The sequence below is a fragment of the Barbatula barbatula genome (assembly GCF_947034865.1).
Source record: "Barbatula barbatula genome assembly, chromosome: 8".
NCBI lineage: Eukaryota > Metazoa > Chordata > Actinopteri > Cypriniformes > Nemacheilidae > Barbatula > Barbatula barbatula.
The window spans coordinates 6,822,289-6,840,361 of NC_136771.1; the positions used below are offsets into that span (position 1 = coordinate 6,822,289).

The 18,073-nt window shown below is 38.4% G+C and overlaps 3 protein-coding genes across 6 annotated transcripts; 1 reads left to right on the top strand and 2 right to left on the bottom strand.

The window, feature by feature from the left end:
- Positions 1-194: 194 nt before the first annotated feature.
- On the bottom strand, positions 195-6,887 carry spast (spastin). 2 transcript variants are annotated; one of them, XM_079462140.1, is made up of 17 exons: positions 6,386-6,887; positions 4,980-5,063; positions 4,704-4,787; positions 3,941-4,015; positions 3,636-3,796; positions 3,401-3,546; positions 3,041-3,134; positions 2,516-2,590; positions 2,361-2,432; positions 2,055-2,130; positions 1,872-1,963; positions 1,690-1,769; positions 1,566-1,608; positions 1,403-1,482; positions 1,249-1,319; positions 1,127-1,167; positions 195-1,018 (listed from the first exon to the last, which is right to left on the bottom strand). In XM_079462140.1, exons 1-17 carry the CDS (start codon positions 6,711-6,713, stop codon positions 893-895), a joined length of 1,728 nt encoding a protein of 575 aa, XP_079318266.1. In that variant the 5' UTR covers positions 6,714-6,887; the 3' UTR covers positions 195-892. The 2 variants fall into 2 exon arrangements, with proteins under 2 accessions (XP_079318266.1, XP_079318267.1); XM_079462141.1 differs by lacking the exon at positions 3,941-4,015.
- A 504-nt stretch (positions 6,888-7,391) lies between these two features.
- On the top strand, positions 7,392-9,139 carry dpy30 (dpy-30 histone methyltransferase complex regulatory subunit). Its single transcript, XM_079462152.1, has 5 exons — positions 7,392-7,435; positions 7,921-7,955; positions 8,040-8,087; positions 8,314-8,462; positions 8,908-9,139. Exons 1-5 carry the CDS (start codon positions 7,426-7,428, stop codon positions 8,978-8,980), a joined length of 315 nt encoding a protein of 104 aa, XP_079318278.1. The 5' UTR covers positions 7,392-7,425; the 3' UTR covers positions 8,981-9,139.
- A 105-nt stretch (positions 9,140-9,244) lies between these two features.
- On the bottom strand, positions 9,245-15,189 carry psen2 (presenilin 2). 3 transcript variants are annotated; one of them, XM_079462145.1, is made up of 11 exons: positions 15,060-15,189; positions 14,104-14,269; positions 13,532-13,740; positions 13,178-13,319; positions 12,774-12,841; positions 12,318-12,538; positions 11,983-12,081; positions 11,820-11,870; positions 11,590-11,709; positions 11,227-11,342; positions 9,245-10,682 (listed from the first exon to the last, which is right to left on the bottom strand). In XM_079462145.1, exons 2-11 carry the CDS (start codon positions 14,233-14,235, stop codon positions 10,527-10,529), a joined length of 1,314 nt encoding a protein of 437 aa, XP_079318271.1. In that variant the 5' UTR covers positions 14,236-14,269; positions 15,060-15,189; the 3' UTR covers positions 9,245-10,526. The 3 variants fall into 3 exon arrangements, with proteins under 3 accessions (XP_079318271.1, XP_079318273.1, XP_079318272.1); XM_079462147.1 differs by having other exon boundaries at positions 14,909-15,150; XM_079462146.1 differs by having other exon boundaries at positions 14,371-15,150.
- Positions 15,190-18,073: the final 2,884 nt, after the last annotated feature.

The window sequence follows — 18,073 nt, forward strand, 5'->3', positions numbered from 1 at the left end:
CAACATTTGTACAAATAACAATATAATGGTTTTGTTGAAGGAGTCTGTTCTAGTCTTCGCAACTGTTCTGTGTAGTGAACGGAGCAAGAGCATCGACGGACAAGCGTTTACCCCACTTCCGGTTTGTCACGCTGTGAAATAGGTCTATTGAGGAGATGAATTAATTCATATGACTTAATGTGACGACACAAATCACCACTGCAAGTTTTTTAATGTTCCAAACAGAACTAAAATATAAAAAGTTTAAGAAACATATTTATAATTCAGGCAAAAATAGTCCTGACCTTTAAAGGTGTCATTGGGTTTATCCATCATTGTCTTTTTGCATCAATCCCACAGCAGCTACAAACATTTTATTATATTATATTATAAACCATATTTCAAGATCAAACAATTAACAACTAAAACTCATCAGACAAGTGTAAAACTCAATGTATCATCTTCCTCAAACTGTATGTATGAGGAAGACAAGCCTTGCGAAACATCATTTCATTTAACTTTATCTGAACACATAAATCCGCCTATAACAAAACAAACGCGTCCAACAAACAAACACTACAGAGTCTTGTTCACAAGTGCTTCACATGTCAGATATATGAACTAGCATGTTAAATGTTTCTGAAAGATCTCCGACTTGGAAAAAGACTTTGTGACAAATGCAGGCAAGAATCTCAAATGGTTGCTTTGCTCTCCAAATTGTCTCAAGATCAGGGTGTCAAAACAGCCGTAAGTTCGTAAATCGTATGATCCCACCCTGAGTTTCACATGTAGTCATGGTAGAAAAACAAAAATATTATAAACTCCAACCAAAATGTGTTTGTTCCGTCTTTAGTTAAAAGAGCTGTGCACTCCTCCATAGTGCTGCGGGACCGTGAGTACAAAGTTCATGATGTCATACGCCAGTTGTGTCTCCATACTCTCTGTTCCAGCGGACATACAGATCCAGTGTCTGAGGACTGACGCTGCGCTTTATCCTCTTCAGTGAATCGATAAAATCAGGGTATCGGATGTTCCTCACCTGAACAGAAGAATAACAACATGAGGGAGACATTTATTATTATTTGTGGGTGAACTTTTCCTTTACAAAACAGCCTGAATAATCTTAAAATGTGAAAAAAACATTTACCTCATTGGCCGACATGTTTCTCACTTGGTCAGGCCTCAGTTCTGCAATTAGAAGAAAATCAGTACACAGTTATAAATTACAAATATCAATACACGCCTAAATAAATCTCTAACATACAGTACCTCGTATGGGGCCCAGAGCCGCATCTTTAGCCAGTGAGGTCAGATCACTGCCGGAGTAACCTTCAGTCAACCTGTAAACAACACACACATTAAACATCAAACAAAAACATCCATCTAATTTGCATATCATGCATAAATATAAGCTGTCTCGTACCTGGCTAACTGGCTAAGCTCTTTCTGAGTTAACGGGTTTCCATGTTTACTCAGGAGGTTCTTGAGCAGCTTCAAGCGAGACTGAAACGCACAAATAAAGAGCATATTAGTGTCTTTAATTGTTATTTAATATCTGGCAACCCTAAAAAAACCACACACAGTACCTCCTCTGTAGGTAAAGCCACATAAATGCGTTTAGCGAATCGCCTGTAAGAAAAATAAAAGTTAATTAAGAAAATTGTGAAATAATTGACAGAATGCGGCAGACAGGTCAAAGGTCACAAGCACCTGAGCACAGCCTCATCAAGTTCCTGAGGTCTGTTAGTGGCTCCCATAACTAACACACGATCATCACCGCCTGACTGCACCTACAACACACACGCATATCCCCATTCAGACTTGAGACTGTTTGACTGACACGTAGGCCGGCCAATCACAGTTTGCTGCACATCAGCTGTACTCGTACTCACTCCATCAAACTCGATGAGAAACTCAGTTTTGAGTCTTCTGCTGGCATCGTGCTCTCCCTCTCTCCTCTCGCACAGCAAACTGTCGATCTCATCTGCATCCAAATCACCATTAAATGACATTCTGACAGGAGCAGGACGTTTACAAAAAAAAAAAAGAGTCATGACGCATGATAGAGTTCTCACCCATGAAGATGATTGACGGCTGTAGTTCCCTAGCAACAGCAAATAGAGCACGAACCAGTTTCTCACCCTCTCCCACCTGCGCACACAAAACAAGTTTCTTGAATAAACAAATGGTTGCTTTTTAAAAATAAAATAAACACTTACACAGCCGTAAGTCACAATGTCATGCCCTTTCTGATCATAAATAAGCAGTGACACAACGGCTGGAATTTTAAACCAATCAGACTCAACTCTTGAGCTTTCATGCATTATGCAGAAACCAAGTGACCATCAGACGAATATACCACAGGACTTTTTATCACTCACATATTTGGAGGTCAGACTGGCAGCGCTGATGTTGAAAAAAGTGGCATTAGATTCCATTGCAACGGCTTTAGCCTGTGAGTAAACAGAAGAGATTAAATACAGCTCTGTTCACACTATATACAAATATGTGATTTGAAATTTGTTTTTTGCGTTACCAGCATGGTCTTCCCATTGCCAGGGGGCCCGAAGAGAAGGAGGCCTCTTGCAGGAGCCCTGAGACCAGTGAACAGCTAAAAATAGATTCATACATAAGAAACATGAAATGTTTGAACATTTAAAATGAGTTTAGTCATTCTGCAGCTTGCAGTTTATAGATTTCAATTTCAATATAGTACAATAGCACATTCGTTTCCGCAGTGGTATAGAGAATTATATTATCAAAAACTGAAATGTAACCATTAACCAATTCAACTGTTTATATTTTAAGATTGGATTAGTAGAATAGTTCACTCAAATCTTGAAATAAAGATTCTGTCCACGTTTGTTCACCCTCATGTTGTTCCAAATCAGTATATGACTCTTTTTTTCTGTGACAATGTTTCTGTGTTTCTTTTGTCCATACAATTGAAGTAAATGGGGGCCAACATTGTATGGTTACCAGCGTTCTTCAAAATATCTACGTTTGTGTTCTGCAAAAGAAAGTCTTACAGGTCAAACAACCCGAGATGTCACAGACGTACCTCTGGACGTAAAGCAGGCAGTATCACGATCTCCTGCAGGGCCTGTTTGGCCAATTCCTGTCCTGCTATATCATCGAACGCCACTGAAGAAGCGCTGAAACAAACACACAAATGATCATATGTGAAGATTTCAGAAGCCCCCAGAGTGCTAAACATGTCTTCAAACGTTCAAACTTCATTAGCTTTTCTGCATTCTTGCTCTTAAGGAAGTGTTGTGTCCATAAAAAAGACACACTTATGTTAATGCTGTTGTGGTTTTAGATTGCAGCAAAATCATTATTAACATTTCACGAATATTCAACATATTACCAAACCCTAATGGTGACCAAGAGTACTGTCAATGATACGCTCTTATGTTACCTGTCGACTATCTCATTAAGAATGAGGTTGGCCAGCTTGCTGTCTACATTTTTAAAGTTCTTCGTCTCTCGTTTCTTCTGAGGTGACGCTGTAGTGGCGTGGCTGGGTTTGCTGATAGGTCTGTTACCTCCTCTTGTAGAGAGAGCCTATAAAAACAACGCAGGTCCAACATGACTACAAAATAATAGCAAGCTGCCTATGTAGGAAGCATTTTAAGACACGCTGTGGCACTGACCTTCTGGTTGTTCTGTGGGCCGGTCCTGCCGGTCTGACATGCTGAAGGTGTACGGTGCAGGGCAGCAGCAGGAGCACTGTTGGAGGATTTGGGTGGGTTTTTAGGCCGCGGATGGGATTGACTCGGGATGGTGTCTTTCTTTTTAGAAACAGCTCCACTGCCTGTAATTATAAAGTCAAATACAGTTTTTGTGTTATACTTCACTAACAAACAATCCAAACATGAGCAAAGCATTTCCAACAAAGATAATATACAATTTAACCAGCACACCACAAGATCACCTAAGATCACCCAGAAACACCCACCTGGCCGCAGGTTCCCGTTGGAGAGGGGAAGAACAGTTAGGTCGGAGAAGCCCTCTGCCGGAGACTGCAGTTTGGCTTTAAGTTTGAAAAATTTTGAGAGAAAGTGAGAGTGATAAGACGTTTACGGAAAAACCAAGACGACACTAGAAAAAAATTAAAATGCAGAAGATCAGAGACAGAGGTTTAATCTTATGTCCAGGTCACACTTTATCACCAAGCACAATACATTTCATTTAGCACAAAATATATAACAGTATATATTACATTATGCATATGCATTTGCTTAAACAAAATATAATTTGCTTTTTTGAGAATAAATGTGACCTCGACAATATCTGACAGGTTCTGCCAAATTTACCCAAAATACTGAAGACACAAAAATGTGTTTTATAATTAAACATATGCAGCGTGTTATATATTTTAAAAGAGGAATGAAAGGAACAAGAAAACCACTGCAAATTGTGAAAATATATTTGGAAAACAATGAAAGATGGCTTATTTGAAATACAGTTGTTCAAAATAATAGCAGTGTGTTTAAAACAAAATCCTTATAATAACTTTGATTTCAATACACAAATGCATTGGGATCACTGCACATCAATGCACAAACTTACTTATACACTGCCCCTTTAAATGATGCATGTATTAAACTGATCACAATGGTGTATCAGAAAAGCTTTTAGAGACAAGTCACTGGTTATAAGAGAAAATAATCAGCACAGATCTTTCCGGATGCTCTCCAGGACTCACTAAGTCCGCTTACCCAGAAGCTTCAGTCGATCTTTGGCCATGCTGAGGTTGCTGGTCATCTTGTCCTTAAGACGTCTTGCCCTGTCTGCCTTCTCACCTAAAAAAAAAAGTTTACAACTTTTCAACTGATATATATCTGTGTGAGGTTCAACAAAAATATCACAAAACAAAGCTGTTTAAGCTGCAAAATTATTTTAATGACGCACAAAATGCAATGTTATTAAAACACGTCACACGGATTTGTTTATTTTACACAGTAATGGAAATCAATATGACTAAATCATCTCACCAGTTTCAGTGACCTGGATACTGATGCCCTTCTCCAGCTCAGCGATGCCTTTTTTGTACCAATGCACTGCTTGATCCTTATTACCTACAACACATGAAAGATAGACAGTACAGACTCGTGTACAGAGTCATTTTCATTATATAATATGAATGCGACAATGAAACACACCATACTGAGTAACAGTATTATGCTTTTTATAACATTTTAAGATACTGGCATGTTTTCCCCAAACACAATGTTTGTTGAAAACACTTCACTCTAAGTGTCCAAAAATAAGCTGTTACAGAAGTTCTTTAGATAAAACAGGAAATGCTGAACGTCATGCATTCTCTAACCATCTGCCCCAAGGCATGATGGGACTGAGAAACAGTTGATGAACTTTGAACAAGTTCTTTGTTTATCACAGCGCTGGTATTTCTGACATCTCCTTAAAAGAGACTACATAGTGAGACGCAAACATGATCTCCCAATTTAATTAGTAAAGTATAATTTCAGGTGCATAAAAAGTAAGTTTTCACAGGTTTTGGAGCACAGCAGCACTCTAAAATATAAATTCTAAATGTGCACATTTTCATAAGGTTTTCTCCTTTTCCACCAACTGACTTGCAGTAGTAACAGAAAATCATTCCCCGGTCCTTCCAGACGGAAAGAACTGCCATCAGTTAATAATAAAGTAAAACTTCTGTACACAAACTGTTCACAGCAGAGTGAGTGCCGGCTGGTGAGGCCACATTTTCTATCGGACTGCTGACAAGGACAATGTGTGTGAGCCTGAATTAGTCCTCTCGACACTAGTGATCCCAGTCAAAATTCGGACTAAAACAACACCATTGGGACAAAGTTTATAATGGCTAAGATCTGATCATCATTGTAGACTTGGTATGCCAGGGTTTTGGTTAAAAAGGTCCAAAGCTGGTTTAGGTGGCTGATCACTGGTCAGATGGATCATCAGATACAGATCACTGTGGATGCTTCATGTGCTACTACGGACAGGATGAATTGGTTAAATCATGTTTCGAAACAACAGCTGACAATTGGAAACGTGACCCTATTCTAGCAAAAATAAACAAATAAATGATGTCAAACGCTGGGGTCAAGAGTAGATCTTCTTGACATATGAAGTGAAAGCAAAACCACACCAGGGACAATTTTTTTTTCTGTTTGTTCAGATACATGTACATGTGTACAAAACATAAACACTGGCGTGGTTCAAGGCCATCGTTACAATAAAACGATATAAAACAAAATGTTAAAAAACAATGCACGTATCATTTAATACAAATAAATCGGTCAATATCATAGTTCCCCTAAAGTTACCATAAACCTAAAATAACTTTTTACCATCGTACACACTCTTGTCAGGGCGCTTTGTTCAAATGTCAAGCAACAATAAAGGGAAATACTACCTTTATCATCCTCGTCGATCTGTAAAGCCACAGAAATGAACTCAAACGCTTGTTTGTGATAGTTTCGAATCTGTTCTCCCGTGTCATCACAGCTCTCGGACCCGACATCTTTGGCTCTGGCCGCCATGGTCCGGCGGAAGGGCCGGTATAGCCACGAGAGGAGCAAGAGGAGAGCCCACAAAAGGGAACACGGGATCCGGCAGAGGGTTCGGATGAGAGAGCGCAGCCGGTCCAATGGACCGCGACCAGTTCCGTTAGTCACCTGAGCGCAGGTGTGTCCTCCCGCACGCGCTGATCCCCTGTGTCTCGCTCCCTTCCCAGAAGTCATCCACCCAATTCGGGCTATTCATTCCATGACGGGCCGGTTTTGGTGTGTGGAGTCTTAACTATTCGGTGATGTCGGCTCTCCGGTTTGTTTTCACCCGCAGCAATTGCGGAAGTCATCGAGTGTTTAGTGAATACGGTCTCAAGCGAATGACGTATGGTTGCGTCGCGTCGCATTGGGCGACAAAAGTTTAATCTTGCATATTAACGTAATTATTATTTGTTGCTTTAGTGTGTTTGTGTACGGTTTGTGTTTTCACGTGTTCAAAGAAATCCGATTAAACCCTAAATACGCTTATACCATTCAAATAATTATCATATTGGAGTTACAACAAATTAAAGTTGTTTTATTTTAATATGTTATTTGTACAATAATTAATAAATTATATGCAAACGTGAATCAACTAGCAATTTATATTTCATTTACTATAAAAATCCTGTAATCTTAAACCACTTTGATTGGTCTAGTGTGACCAGCGCTGAGAAAAGTACTCAGCCCGTCCTGACATTTAAGCCCCGCCTTGTTAGGAAACGTGTATCGAATAAACTCTATTTAACCGGTTATCTCTCCCTGATTATTTTACTCATTTATATTTGAATAGATTTGATATGTTTTGTGTTTATTTATTTGCATCCCGTAATAATACAAATAAATCGGTATTAATGGATGTTCTGCGCATGCGCAACGCCAATCGCGTAGAAACCAACAACAAACCATGGCGGACGGTAAGATGTGTTGCTAACCTTTGTGGTTTGTTTCGTATTTTTAAAATGTGTAGAGTTGGTGTTTTCTCTTAATTTAGCACCTGTTGGTGTTAGCATGTGGTGGGGAGATCTACAGATATCTGCGTACGTCAGATTGTTTAAAACATTGCTATTGCTTAGCTTTTCTTCAGTGGCTCATTGAATCCCGCCATTGACTGCAGTAAGATCAATGAATTCATACATGTGTTTTTATTTTTACAGTTGCAGCACCGATGTGTAAAAAGAGTTTTTAAGTGATCGTGTTACATTACATTACATTATAGCATTACTATAATCTTAAACAATGCTGGTATTTCTATGGCACAGCGAGATGCATTGTGCAAAACACCCATTTGGTACTTTTTGTTGGTGTATTGGTTCAAGGTGTCTGTAATGTGTTTTAAAACGATGCTACTGTGTTTCGTGTGATTTACATGAATAATCCATTATTTTGGTTTTGGTTGTAGAGCATACTGATGCAGAGCAGAGCATGGAGGGTCCTGTAAGTACCACTACACTATTTCAGTAAGAGTTTGTTGTCTGTTTGTTTTGAGCAGTTGGCATTATTGTGAGTTTCTTATTTTAGGTTCCAGAAAATCCTCATGCAGAATACGGCCTTTCTGAAAACATCCAGGTGGAACATCAGAAGTTCTTGTTTGCTCCTTACAGTTCACAGGCCTTCCTGTGTGTCATGTAAAGTGTTGTCACGGGTTTTAGATTCAGATGGCTCATAAAAACATGAAGATGTGGATCTGAATTTATTATTTGTAAATGACAGTGTAAATAATGTGCAATTCTAAAGATCAGGTTGAAAAAAAAGCTTCATGCTTGAATTCGTGTGCTTGTATGTGTCTTACCAGAGAATAGTGGAGAATGAGAAAACGGCGGAAAAAGTTACCAAACAGAAGGTGGATCCCCAGACCCTGCAGACTCTTCCCACGCGAGCATATCTGGATCAGACTGTTGTTCCTATTCTCTTGCAGGGCTTGTCGGTTCTCGCCAAGGAAAGGTCTGTATAGGAACGCTAACATTTTACCAAATGCAACATTGTCTTGCTGATGGCTATATTTTTACAAAAGGAATGCAGACAGATTTCATGACCACCCGAATAATACTCCATTTATTATCATTTACAACTGGTAAATAAATAAAGCAAGCAACTTATAATAGCAGCAGTAACTGAAAACTTCTGCTGTTTTTTGTGCGATTCCGCATTCACAACAATAGGTGTCAGTACAGGAACACTGTTAAACCAAGGACAGTTTGGTTTAGCTGTTTGTTTCTATAACCATGTTTTCATAATTGCAGAAGTTGTCTAACTTGCGGTGTACTTTGACCAAAGGATATTTAACATGGGTTGAAAAGCAAGTTGTACTTTGTGAATTCCACATCTGATTGGGAACAGTAAAATCTGTGTATCTAACGTCATTATTCATCTCACTTTCTTCCTTTAGGCCTCCAAATCCTATAGAGTTTTTAGCCGCATTTTTGCTGAAGAATAAATCCCAGTTTGAAGAACGGAATTAACGGCACAGTACAGACGAAATGCAGCAGAAGACTAATAGGGATCTGTGTTCATTGTTGTAAAATTAAATTTAATGGAGTCACACTATCCAAGTTGTTTCTTTTCCCACTTAAATGTAGTTTCTTTTCTACTCTACTCAAATAAACATGTTCAAGCAGAGACTTCTGTTATTTTAATTGACAGGTTGCTGAGGGGTAAAACCACAAAAAAGTTGAAATATTGGATAACGTGGTTGTACAGCATATCCCAAATAAATCATTCTGATTAATTTGCTTGATCAATATTTTATTACACAACACAAAGCATTGTACACAATTTAAAAAAAACACTCGTAAAGGAAACAATTTTAAATCGTAAACATACACATTTCATTTGTAGTAAATATAATTTCTTCAGTATAAAGATCTCAATAAAAGCAAAATATCGCCAAATTGCTTTCATCAGTTTTAAAGAGCGAACTAAAGCAACCACAACTAACATGTCTCTACTTTCATAGAGCAGTATCTCAAGGATTTGTGTTAAAGCTAAAGAACAGTATATTAAATCAATTTCAGAGCTTTTAGTTTGAGAGAAATTGTTATTCATTATTAATAACTTATATAATTCAATGTTTTATACTGAGGATTAACTTAAAATGCTGGGAAAATTATAAGCGAAGCATGATTAAAACAAAAATATATTACGTTTTACATACTACTGACCTGTTTACAACCCCAAACTGGTGTGTGACATTTTTGTTTCTAACTTCTGTGGTTTATGTTAATATAAAACTGCAACTCCATTGCACTGGTTCTTGTGCGTTATCTTTAGTGGCACCAAAACAACAGCAAAGGCATCAACAATATATATGAGCCACCATCTCCACTATTGGTCAGTCTAGACATTCTTAAATCAATTCCTAGTGTGCAAAATGTGGTCTTGAAGAATTTCCAGATTATTGTAAACAAAGGACCATATTTAAACTAGTAAACTAATGTGAATGTGGCTTTCATCCACACAAAAAGAACAGTAACCAACAAATAGGATTTAAACAAATATAATGGTAAAGAATTGGTACACATCCATGGGGCTATTTAACTGAAAAATGAATGTTTACAAAGCAAAATGTAAGTGTGTCATTAGTTTATTATGCGGCAAAGCTTTAACCTCTGGCAGACCTACTTGCACGTTCACACACCACCTGGGAACAGGCCACATATGCAAACAATCTTTTACTTAATATTTTTTAAAGTATTTTATGTATATTTACTATGAAAACAGTTATTCGGCACCACTCTGAATGCTAGTAATATTGCACCCCCATTTATCTCTTCATAAGGTACGCAAAATAGAGAAACTATTCTGCATTTGAAAAAACTGCTCCATTTTGACCACCTCATAACTGTCATAACTTTGCTTGTAACATTATCAAGATTTTAGCTCCTCACCCACAGCTTCAAATCAGACGGAAACCAGCTCAGATTCATGAGAACTAAAAAAGTCTTCATCTTGTTTAAACATATCGACTGAAGGGGTTTTAAAATTCTTCTGTAACCCGTTGGGATTCTGTCAGATGTAGTACTGGTGGGAAGCCAGGCTGTCCATGAAGGGCTGTACCAGATTGTCAGTGGAGAAGTAGAAGACAAGACCGAACGTGATGGAGATGGGTAGAGCTGGCAGGGCCTTCTTGAAAATGGCCAGCAGGAGAAGTGTCAAACACAGTCCCTACAAGCAAAAACATTTTGTCAGAAACTTTAGACATAATCTGAATGCCACGACTGACCAATCAGAATCAAGTATTCAAGAATTGAGCCTTAAGATCATTCTTCCTAAGGCCTGACCGGTGCCCACACAAGGGGTGACAGCTCATTACCTTGTTTGCTTTTAGCATCACATGTTGTTGAGAGAGAGAGTCATGACAACGGAAGTTAGACATTTTCGCATGTCACGTGATTCATGGAGCCTTCAGATAGCTCCAGAAAGTTATATTTTCTCTGTAAATGCTTTATTTCTTATCTTTTTTATGCGATACATGACTTGCGTCTTTCAATTGGTTAAACGTTCGTCACAATCGGTCTGTTTAGCAACAATTCCATGCTTTACTAGTAACTTCCGGGAACTATTGAGAGCCTCCATGAACCACCATTGCTGTGAAAAAAAATTCCATTGGAGACAACGGAGTTGAAGCAACTCTCCATCTCAATGGCTCTAAGCATCACATGGTTTTCATTCCTTGTCCATACATATTGATGTATTTATAAATGCTCACAATGAGAATGGCCACGAAACAGGCCAGCGTGGTGTTCCAGTCTCCTCCGGTGGCAGCTGCCTTTCCCACCAGAACACTGTAGAAAATGAAGTCTCCTAGTCCCAGTTTCACGCCTCCTGTGAAAAAATCCACCAACATGCAGTTGGGTGTAATGCAAAACCTGTTTGTTAGCTTTGCCATTCCTCCTTGGGCATAATCCCCCCCCACCTCATTGTCATCAGTACATGTGAGCCCCTTTGACAATACAAGCTCTTCAAGCAAAGCATATCATGTTAACACAAAATCCATAAAGGCCCATATAATTCAGTGCAATGTATACCTAGAAATGACCTTAATATTACAGACGCCATGGAAATGACTTACGGTCTTCTTCAAGGTCCTCTTCTGCTGAATATCCTTGCCTCTGTCCTTGGGGTGCATCATCATCTGACTCCACCCCTCGCTGTTGCCGAGCTCCGCCCTCACCAAGGTGTCTTTCACTAGCTATGATGACATCAATATTTGAATGTCTGCAATTAATGGTGCACTTTTATACATGTAAAGTTCTTCTACAAGTGCTAGTAATTTAGTAAACGCTAAAGTAAAGTACTAACCTGAATCCTGATGACCAGAATCTGCCATGCCAACCATCCACACCATAGCAGCTGAAAAAGATCAACAGTGATTTAAAGAATTTCATCCTTCAGGCCTACATGCAAACACATTTGCTCTGAGGTTATATGCCGTAAGTACTTGCTTTCGTTTTTGAATACGTACATGAGTATATAAGGGCAGGGAAAATTGGCTCGTTTCTTTCTTGCGCTGTCTCAACCAGCATCCTTAACGGGCCTTTCGGGGACAGCACTGCTACCAGATCTGAAGAACAAACATATTAAATGGAAGTCAATGTGGGCCAATGTTGTGTGGTTACCAACATTCTTCAAAATCTCTTCTTTTGTGTCAAAAAAGTCATACAGGTTTGGAATGACAAAAGGGCGAGTAAACTATGAAATACATTTTCTTTCTAGAGAACTATTCCTTAAAGAACAAGAAACAACAAACTGTCTTTCAGACGTGAATGAACAAATGCAGTCGCAAATTCGTAAATGTACCATAAATAGAAATGGCTCCCAGTATTACCCACGCCGACCACTCAGGGAGGTATTTGATGAATATGAGAGCCATGAGAGCACTGATGACGATAAGATACGCCTGCTGCAGCTTTAAGGGTCCTTTCCAGTGAATGCAGATCATTCCCACCACGCCGAAATTCCAAATGATCATCGCTAATGTTGGGTAGTCCATGGCGATGTTGTATGTCTTAAACACCTCTCTGTAAAGTAAAGCGTTCAATAAAAGTCAACTCTCCACTCACATGATACGATTTGGAAAGGGTTGATTTGATAAACAAACACTTTAAATGTTTGAATTTGTGAAAATGTTATATTGTGCTATATACACATACTGTAACTGAAGAACTCAAAGCTTCCTCCCAAGTTAAAGAAAATCCACATTTACATGCCTCTGCTGTAAATATGTAATATGATAAGAAAGAAAAGCTCACTTACTCCAGATACATAAAGCTGAACCAGAAAAGCAACATCAGGGAAGACAGAATCAGCCAGCCATGAATAAACTAAACAAACACAGACAAAACAAATAAAAAAAACTGATTTGGAAACAGAAAGGCACTTCTTACCAGATTTAAATATAGTCATCAAAACTCAAGAACACAAATTTTGGTTAAATCTACAAATCTAACTAATCTTATTATAATCTTATCATTTGTTAGATTACAGCTCTGCACACTCTGCACGTTCATTTTTAAACAGAAAAAAATTGATACAACTTTTTAAAATGATGTAGTTACACACAGATATAAAATATAGCCTGTTTGAATTCAGTTTCTCTGTAAATGAAACCCTGCAGATAGTATAGTGCCACAGCTACAGTAATAAAAGGAGGGTCTCACTTTATAGCAGCGATACTTGTAAAGCACCACAAGTATGATCGTCATGACAACGATGACACTGATCATGACGATGGTGTTAAGGAAGGATGACAGCAGCCTCTGACCCACAGAGTTTGGATCCTCTACGAAGGGAGTGTAGATGCTGCAAAACAGAGCGTTGCGATTTGGAGTAGTTCAGACATTTTAACACCTTAAAGTACATTTCTGTAGGTATGCTCAGGTATATATTCAGATTGAAAAGCAGAACGTAAAAAATAAAAGGTCAAAAGGGTTGTGACCGATAAAACAAGAAGCCATGGAGCTAGCCATTGACAAAACAGCATAAGATGACCTCTACAAAAGATAAAACCGTACAGCTGCTGTCCGCTCTTCTCCGTGTAGAAACTGACAGATTTGATCGTTGCCACGACGACCACCATGCAGAGCGTAACTGGGATGAAGAGCATAATGACGTGCTTGGCTCCATATTTGAGGGTCAGCTCTTCTTCCTCCCCATCGGGAGTGTGCGCTCTCTCTCTTTCCACCTGCTCTGCTTCACCCGGACCTGAGCTGAGTGGCCGTCGCTAAGAGAATCAAGAGTTTATTATAAACATTTTCATGATTTTAATATTACATTCAAACAAAAAAAATGATTCCCTCATATTTTAGAATAATGATGTCATTAAAACCCAAGAACACAACTTTAAGTATAAAATCTACATCTAAAAAATATTTTTTTATTTTATTTTAAGGTTTCTATGACCAAGAACAAGACCAAGTACAAACATTAGGTACAGTATAACATCATACAGTTACAATGTCCTTTAAACTGTACTTACCACAAAACCCAAAGGGCACAATACTTAAGTCTTGTAAGTGTGACAGATGTATGTGAATACTCTAAAAAACACTTTAGTTTAAAAGGAGAGGGAATCATTTCCACTCACCTGTTTGGTGTCTGTGTCCTGGGGCAGAGACATGTTGGGCTCTCGATTGTATGTGGGTATTGTTGGGCTTTCACACTGGACCAGAGCGGATCTCTCATTATAAGAGTCTTCTTCACTTTCTGAAGTATTCATGAAGACAACGTTCCCGCAGTCGAAACGCCCAGAACTGCAATAGGCATCAAATCACATACCTCAGGCCCTGTTTATATCTGGTATAAAGATGCATTTCGGTCGATCGGATCACAAGTGGACAAAGGAGATGCATACCGTAAAACACCTGGTGTTTTAATCTGTCTCTTTTTGCCCAAATTACCCCTGTGGTCCCGATGGTGTCAAGAGGAGGGTAAACGGGTGGATCCCTTATGCAGAGTTCACACTGTACTCCATTATACTACAGGCCGTCGTCCACCACAAATCACAGCGAATACTCATGCAGTAATTCATATCTGTTATTCTAGACTGTTTGATTGTTAAAAAAATAAGCTTAAACATCTGTCTACTTAACAGGTTTACTAATATCAATGTGGGATGGCCTGGCAGTGTTCATGATGCCAGAACCTGATGGATGTGGAGCAGACAGTTGAACTGAATGCACCTGCATCTCAAGAGAGAGCAGAACAGCCAATGGGTGTTAGACAGGCACTTTCGCAGTATTTTTCTAACATCCGAGTTTGAAATATTGTAGCAAAACGACACCAAACTTTACCATGAACATAAAGAAAGAATCTCTGGAACGAATGCAAAGATTTTCACGAAAAATGATATTTAAGTGCAATAGATAATATAAATGAATAACGTCACGCACTTATGATTCACGAACCCAGATCATCTTAGCATTCACTGTGATCCGCGGCTCCCCCCTCCGAATGAATGTGACTCGAAAGTTATCCAGTTCTACCCCCGATCAAAACTCAAACAAGTTAACACGAAGCTTACAAGGGGAAACAGTGAAATACCTGTTAATGCGAGAGAATTTACATGAAGGATGATCCGATAATGATTTGAAGAGAGTCACCGTCACAACATCGCGAATCTCATTCAGGAAGTGATGGTGATCAGCTGGTGGTGACGTCACCTCGCCATGTGATTCGCGTCACCTGATGCTCGGTTTTATTTAATGTATATTTACCCAATCTTTTTTATAATGTACATATATTTTTATACCCCAAACACACACAAATATACATGACATATAAATATATAATATACATTTCTTTCAGCCTTTGAAGATGCAAGTAATAGCACAATAATTTCCTTTTAATTTATTAATTTATTTTAAGTTATCACCTGTATAGTTTAGCTACTTTTTTATTCTCTGCTGTATTACTATTAGGATTGTAACAGTGGGTACAAAATAGGGCTGTGCAATTAATCGCAAGACAATCGCGATTTGAGCACATAAGATTTCTATACCGCATAAGGCTGCGATTTTATTTATGAATTATTTTATATTTTAATTCAGAATACTGCAACGTTCTTGTGCGCATGTTTCCGAGGTTAACGCATTTTCCTTTTGAAATTATAACGTCACAATCGGGCATCGGGCGTTTCCGTTTTTTGGGTTGATGATGAAAACAAAGGATCAAAAAACTTCCATTTTTTTAAATAAAAAAGGAAAAACGGTTAAAGAAATGTTGAAGTAAAATTTTCTGTAATATATATATATATATATATATATATATAGTTTAAACAGGAAAAATATAATAATAAACATGAAATAATGCCTGTTTTTTCTACCATGAGCTACGTTTCTTTGCAAACAGTTGCATATGTCTCCAACAGGGGGAAAGGTAAGGCTAAAAACTCTGAATACTTTGAGTCTAATATGACTCGTCTAAGGTCAGTTTTTTTTTTAGAAATGTAAGCCTTCTTTTTATAGCTTGATCACTAATATTTTAGTAGTCTACTTCTGATGCAAAATGAAAGGGTTTGTATTAATGGACTGTCCACTAGAGGTCTGCATTACTGCGGCTCCCGAGGGACTCTTAGAATTAGTTTTCATTGCCTATAAAATGAGGTAGCGGTCGGGTACTCTGGTGTACTGTGAACGGTAGCCAACTCCAGATCACAAGAACAACTGAGGACTGCATATGGGCGCGGGGACAAAAAACATTCAAGCAAATAGCGAGTGACCTCAACTTGTTTTGCAATTTTCACAAAGCAGCTGTACATGAAACATGATACTTAAGTTACAAGGAATATATCAAATGTATCGAAAGAAAAAAATGAAGAGCAAAGTGACACAGACACAACGCACAAGCCCATACGCTCACAACACAGACTCACTGAACACACACACACGGCAAGCTGTATACGCAATCTATATATTTACTACCATTTCAGAAACATGTTAATTAGTTCTTAAATATGGTTATTCACCTTAAGTGTAAATGGACCTGAATGACTGTAGCTGCTGTGCATCGTCTTTGCTCCCCCTGTTGGTAATATTTGCAACTGTTTGCCATTAAACTTACTCATAGTAGAGAAAACAGGCATTTAACATAATTTCATATGTTCATTATTTACTTTTACCAGTTTAAACTAAATGTAGAAAAGGGTAATATTAATACTTTGAAAATAAACGTATAGTCCACAAACTCCACATGAAAATCTGGGTTTATGACCCAACCCAACAGATGGGCAGACAGTCCATGAGGTAGGGGGCACGTTACCGGAAAAGGCAAAGTGAGATTGCAAATTTCACTTTAACAGTCCACTTTGAATCCAACGTGGCGTAGTGTTTATTGGGGATGGGCGATACCAATTATTTTCTTTCCGATCCGATACCTAGTACTTTCAAGACATCGTCGATGTCGATATCGATACCGATACTAGAATGAAATGTTTTTATGCGAGTGATTTTATATAGTTATTTTATAGCCATCATCATTCATTTTAAATAAACTGCAATGGACATTTTTTTTACATTTATTAAAAAATACTGAACATTATTAATTAAATAAACAAAGATAACACTGTAGGCTATATAACAAATTCACGTCACACAAACTTTTTTCTACCCTTTATAGGTTTTTGAGATGAAACAAGTAAATGTTGACATTCCTCTTCATCCTGTTTAGGGTTAGGGTAAGGGTTAGATTATGATTATGATCTCCAGATTATGCTTCTTTTTCTTTCAGTCATGATGACCGTAGCCACGCACTCTTTAACTTCGCGTCACACGTGCTTGCTTGTCTTAAACAGAGTGAGCGAACAGAACACTGTCTTGACAAGCGGAGATACAACGGAAGAAGTAGTTCCCATTGCAGTTCCTATTTAAGTAAATATTTCAATAATATACGGCGTACTACTGTTATTAAAGTATCACAAAATCACCAAAAAAACAGATAGGATCGATACTTCTAATTGAGAATCGATCTTTTTGACACAACGCTAGTATCGAAAGTATCGATAGGATCGATCCGCCCATCCCTAGTGTTTATAGTCCATCATGGGTTAGCATCAATTTGTCAATCCTATTGTCCTGTGGAAATAAGGGTTAACAACAGAAAACAATGCATAGGCTACTATCAAAAGTGATGTATAGCAAGGAAACAACTTCAGTAAATCAATTTTCTTAAAAGTGCATAACAAAAACCACCCGGATTACGAGAGAACATTACTACTTTGACAGGTTTGTTATATAACATTTGACATGCATTTTTTTCCAGAACAATGCATGTAAACAATACGAACATTTTAGAAAGTCCATTCTCCAACCCGCTCCGGCGGTCTTTTGGCTCGTAGGGGCCTTCCCCCTTTTTGACCGTAAACAGTCCCTGTTAATTCCTGTGGCACTGTGCTACCCCCACTGAGCTCGACCTCATCGGGCCCAAACTCTGTAATCGGCACATCACAAGTTGTCAAAAGTGCGTGTTTCGTCCGGAGCATGCCGTATCGTTTTGTGCAAAGGGGTTTTTACTGTCATTATTTAATGCTTGAGCACTTAATTCGCTTAACCAATCCGAAA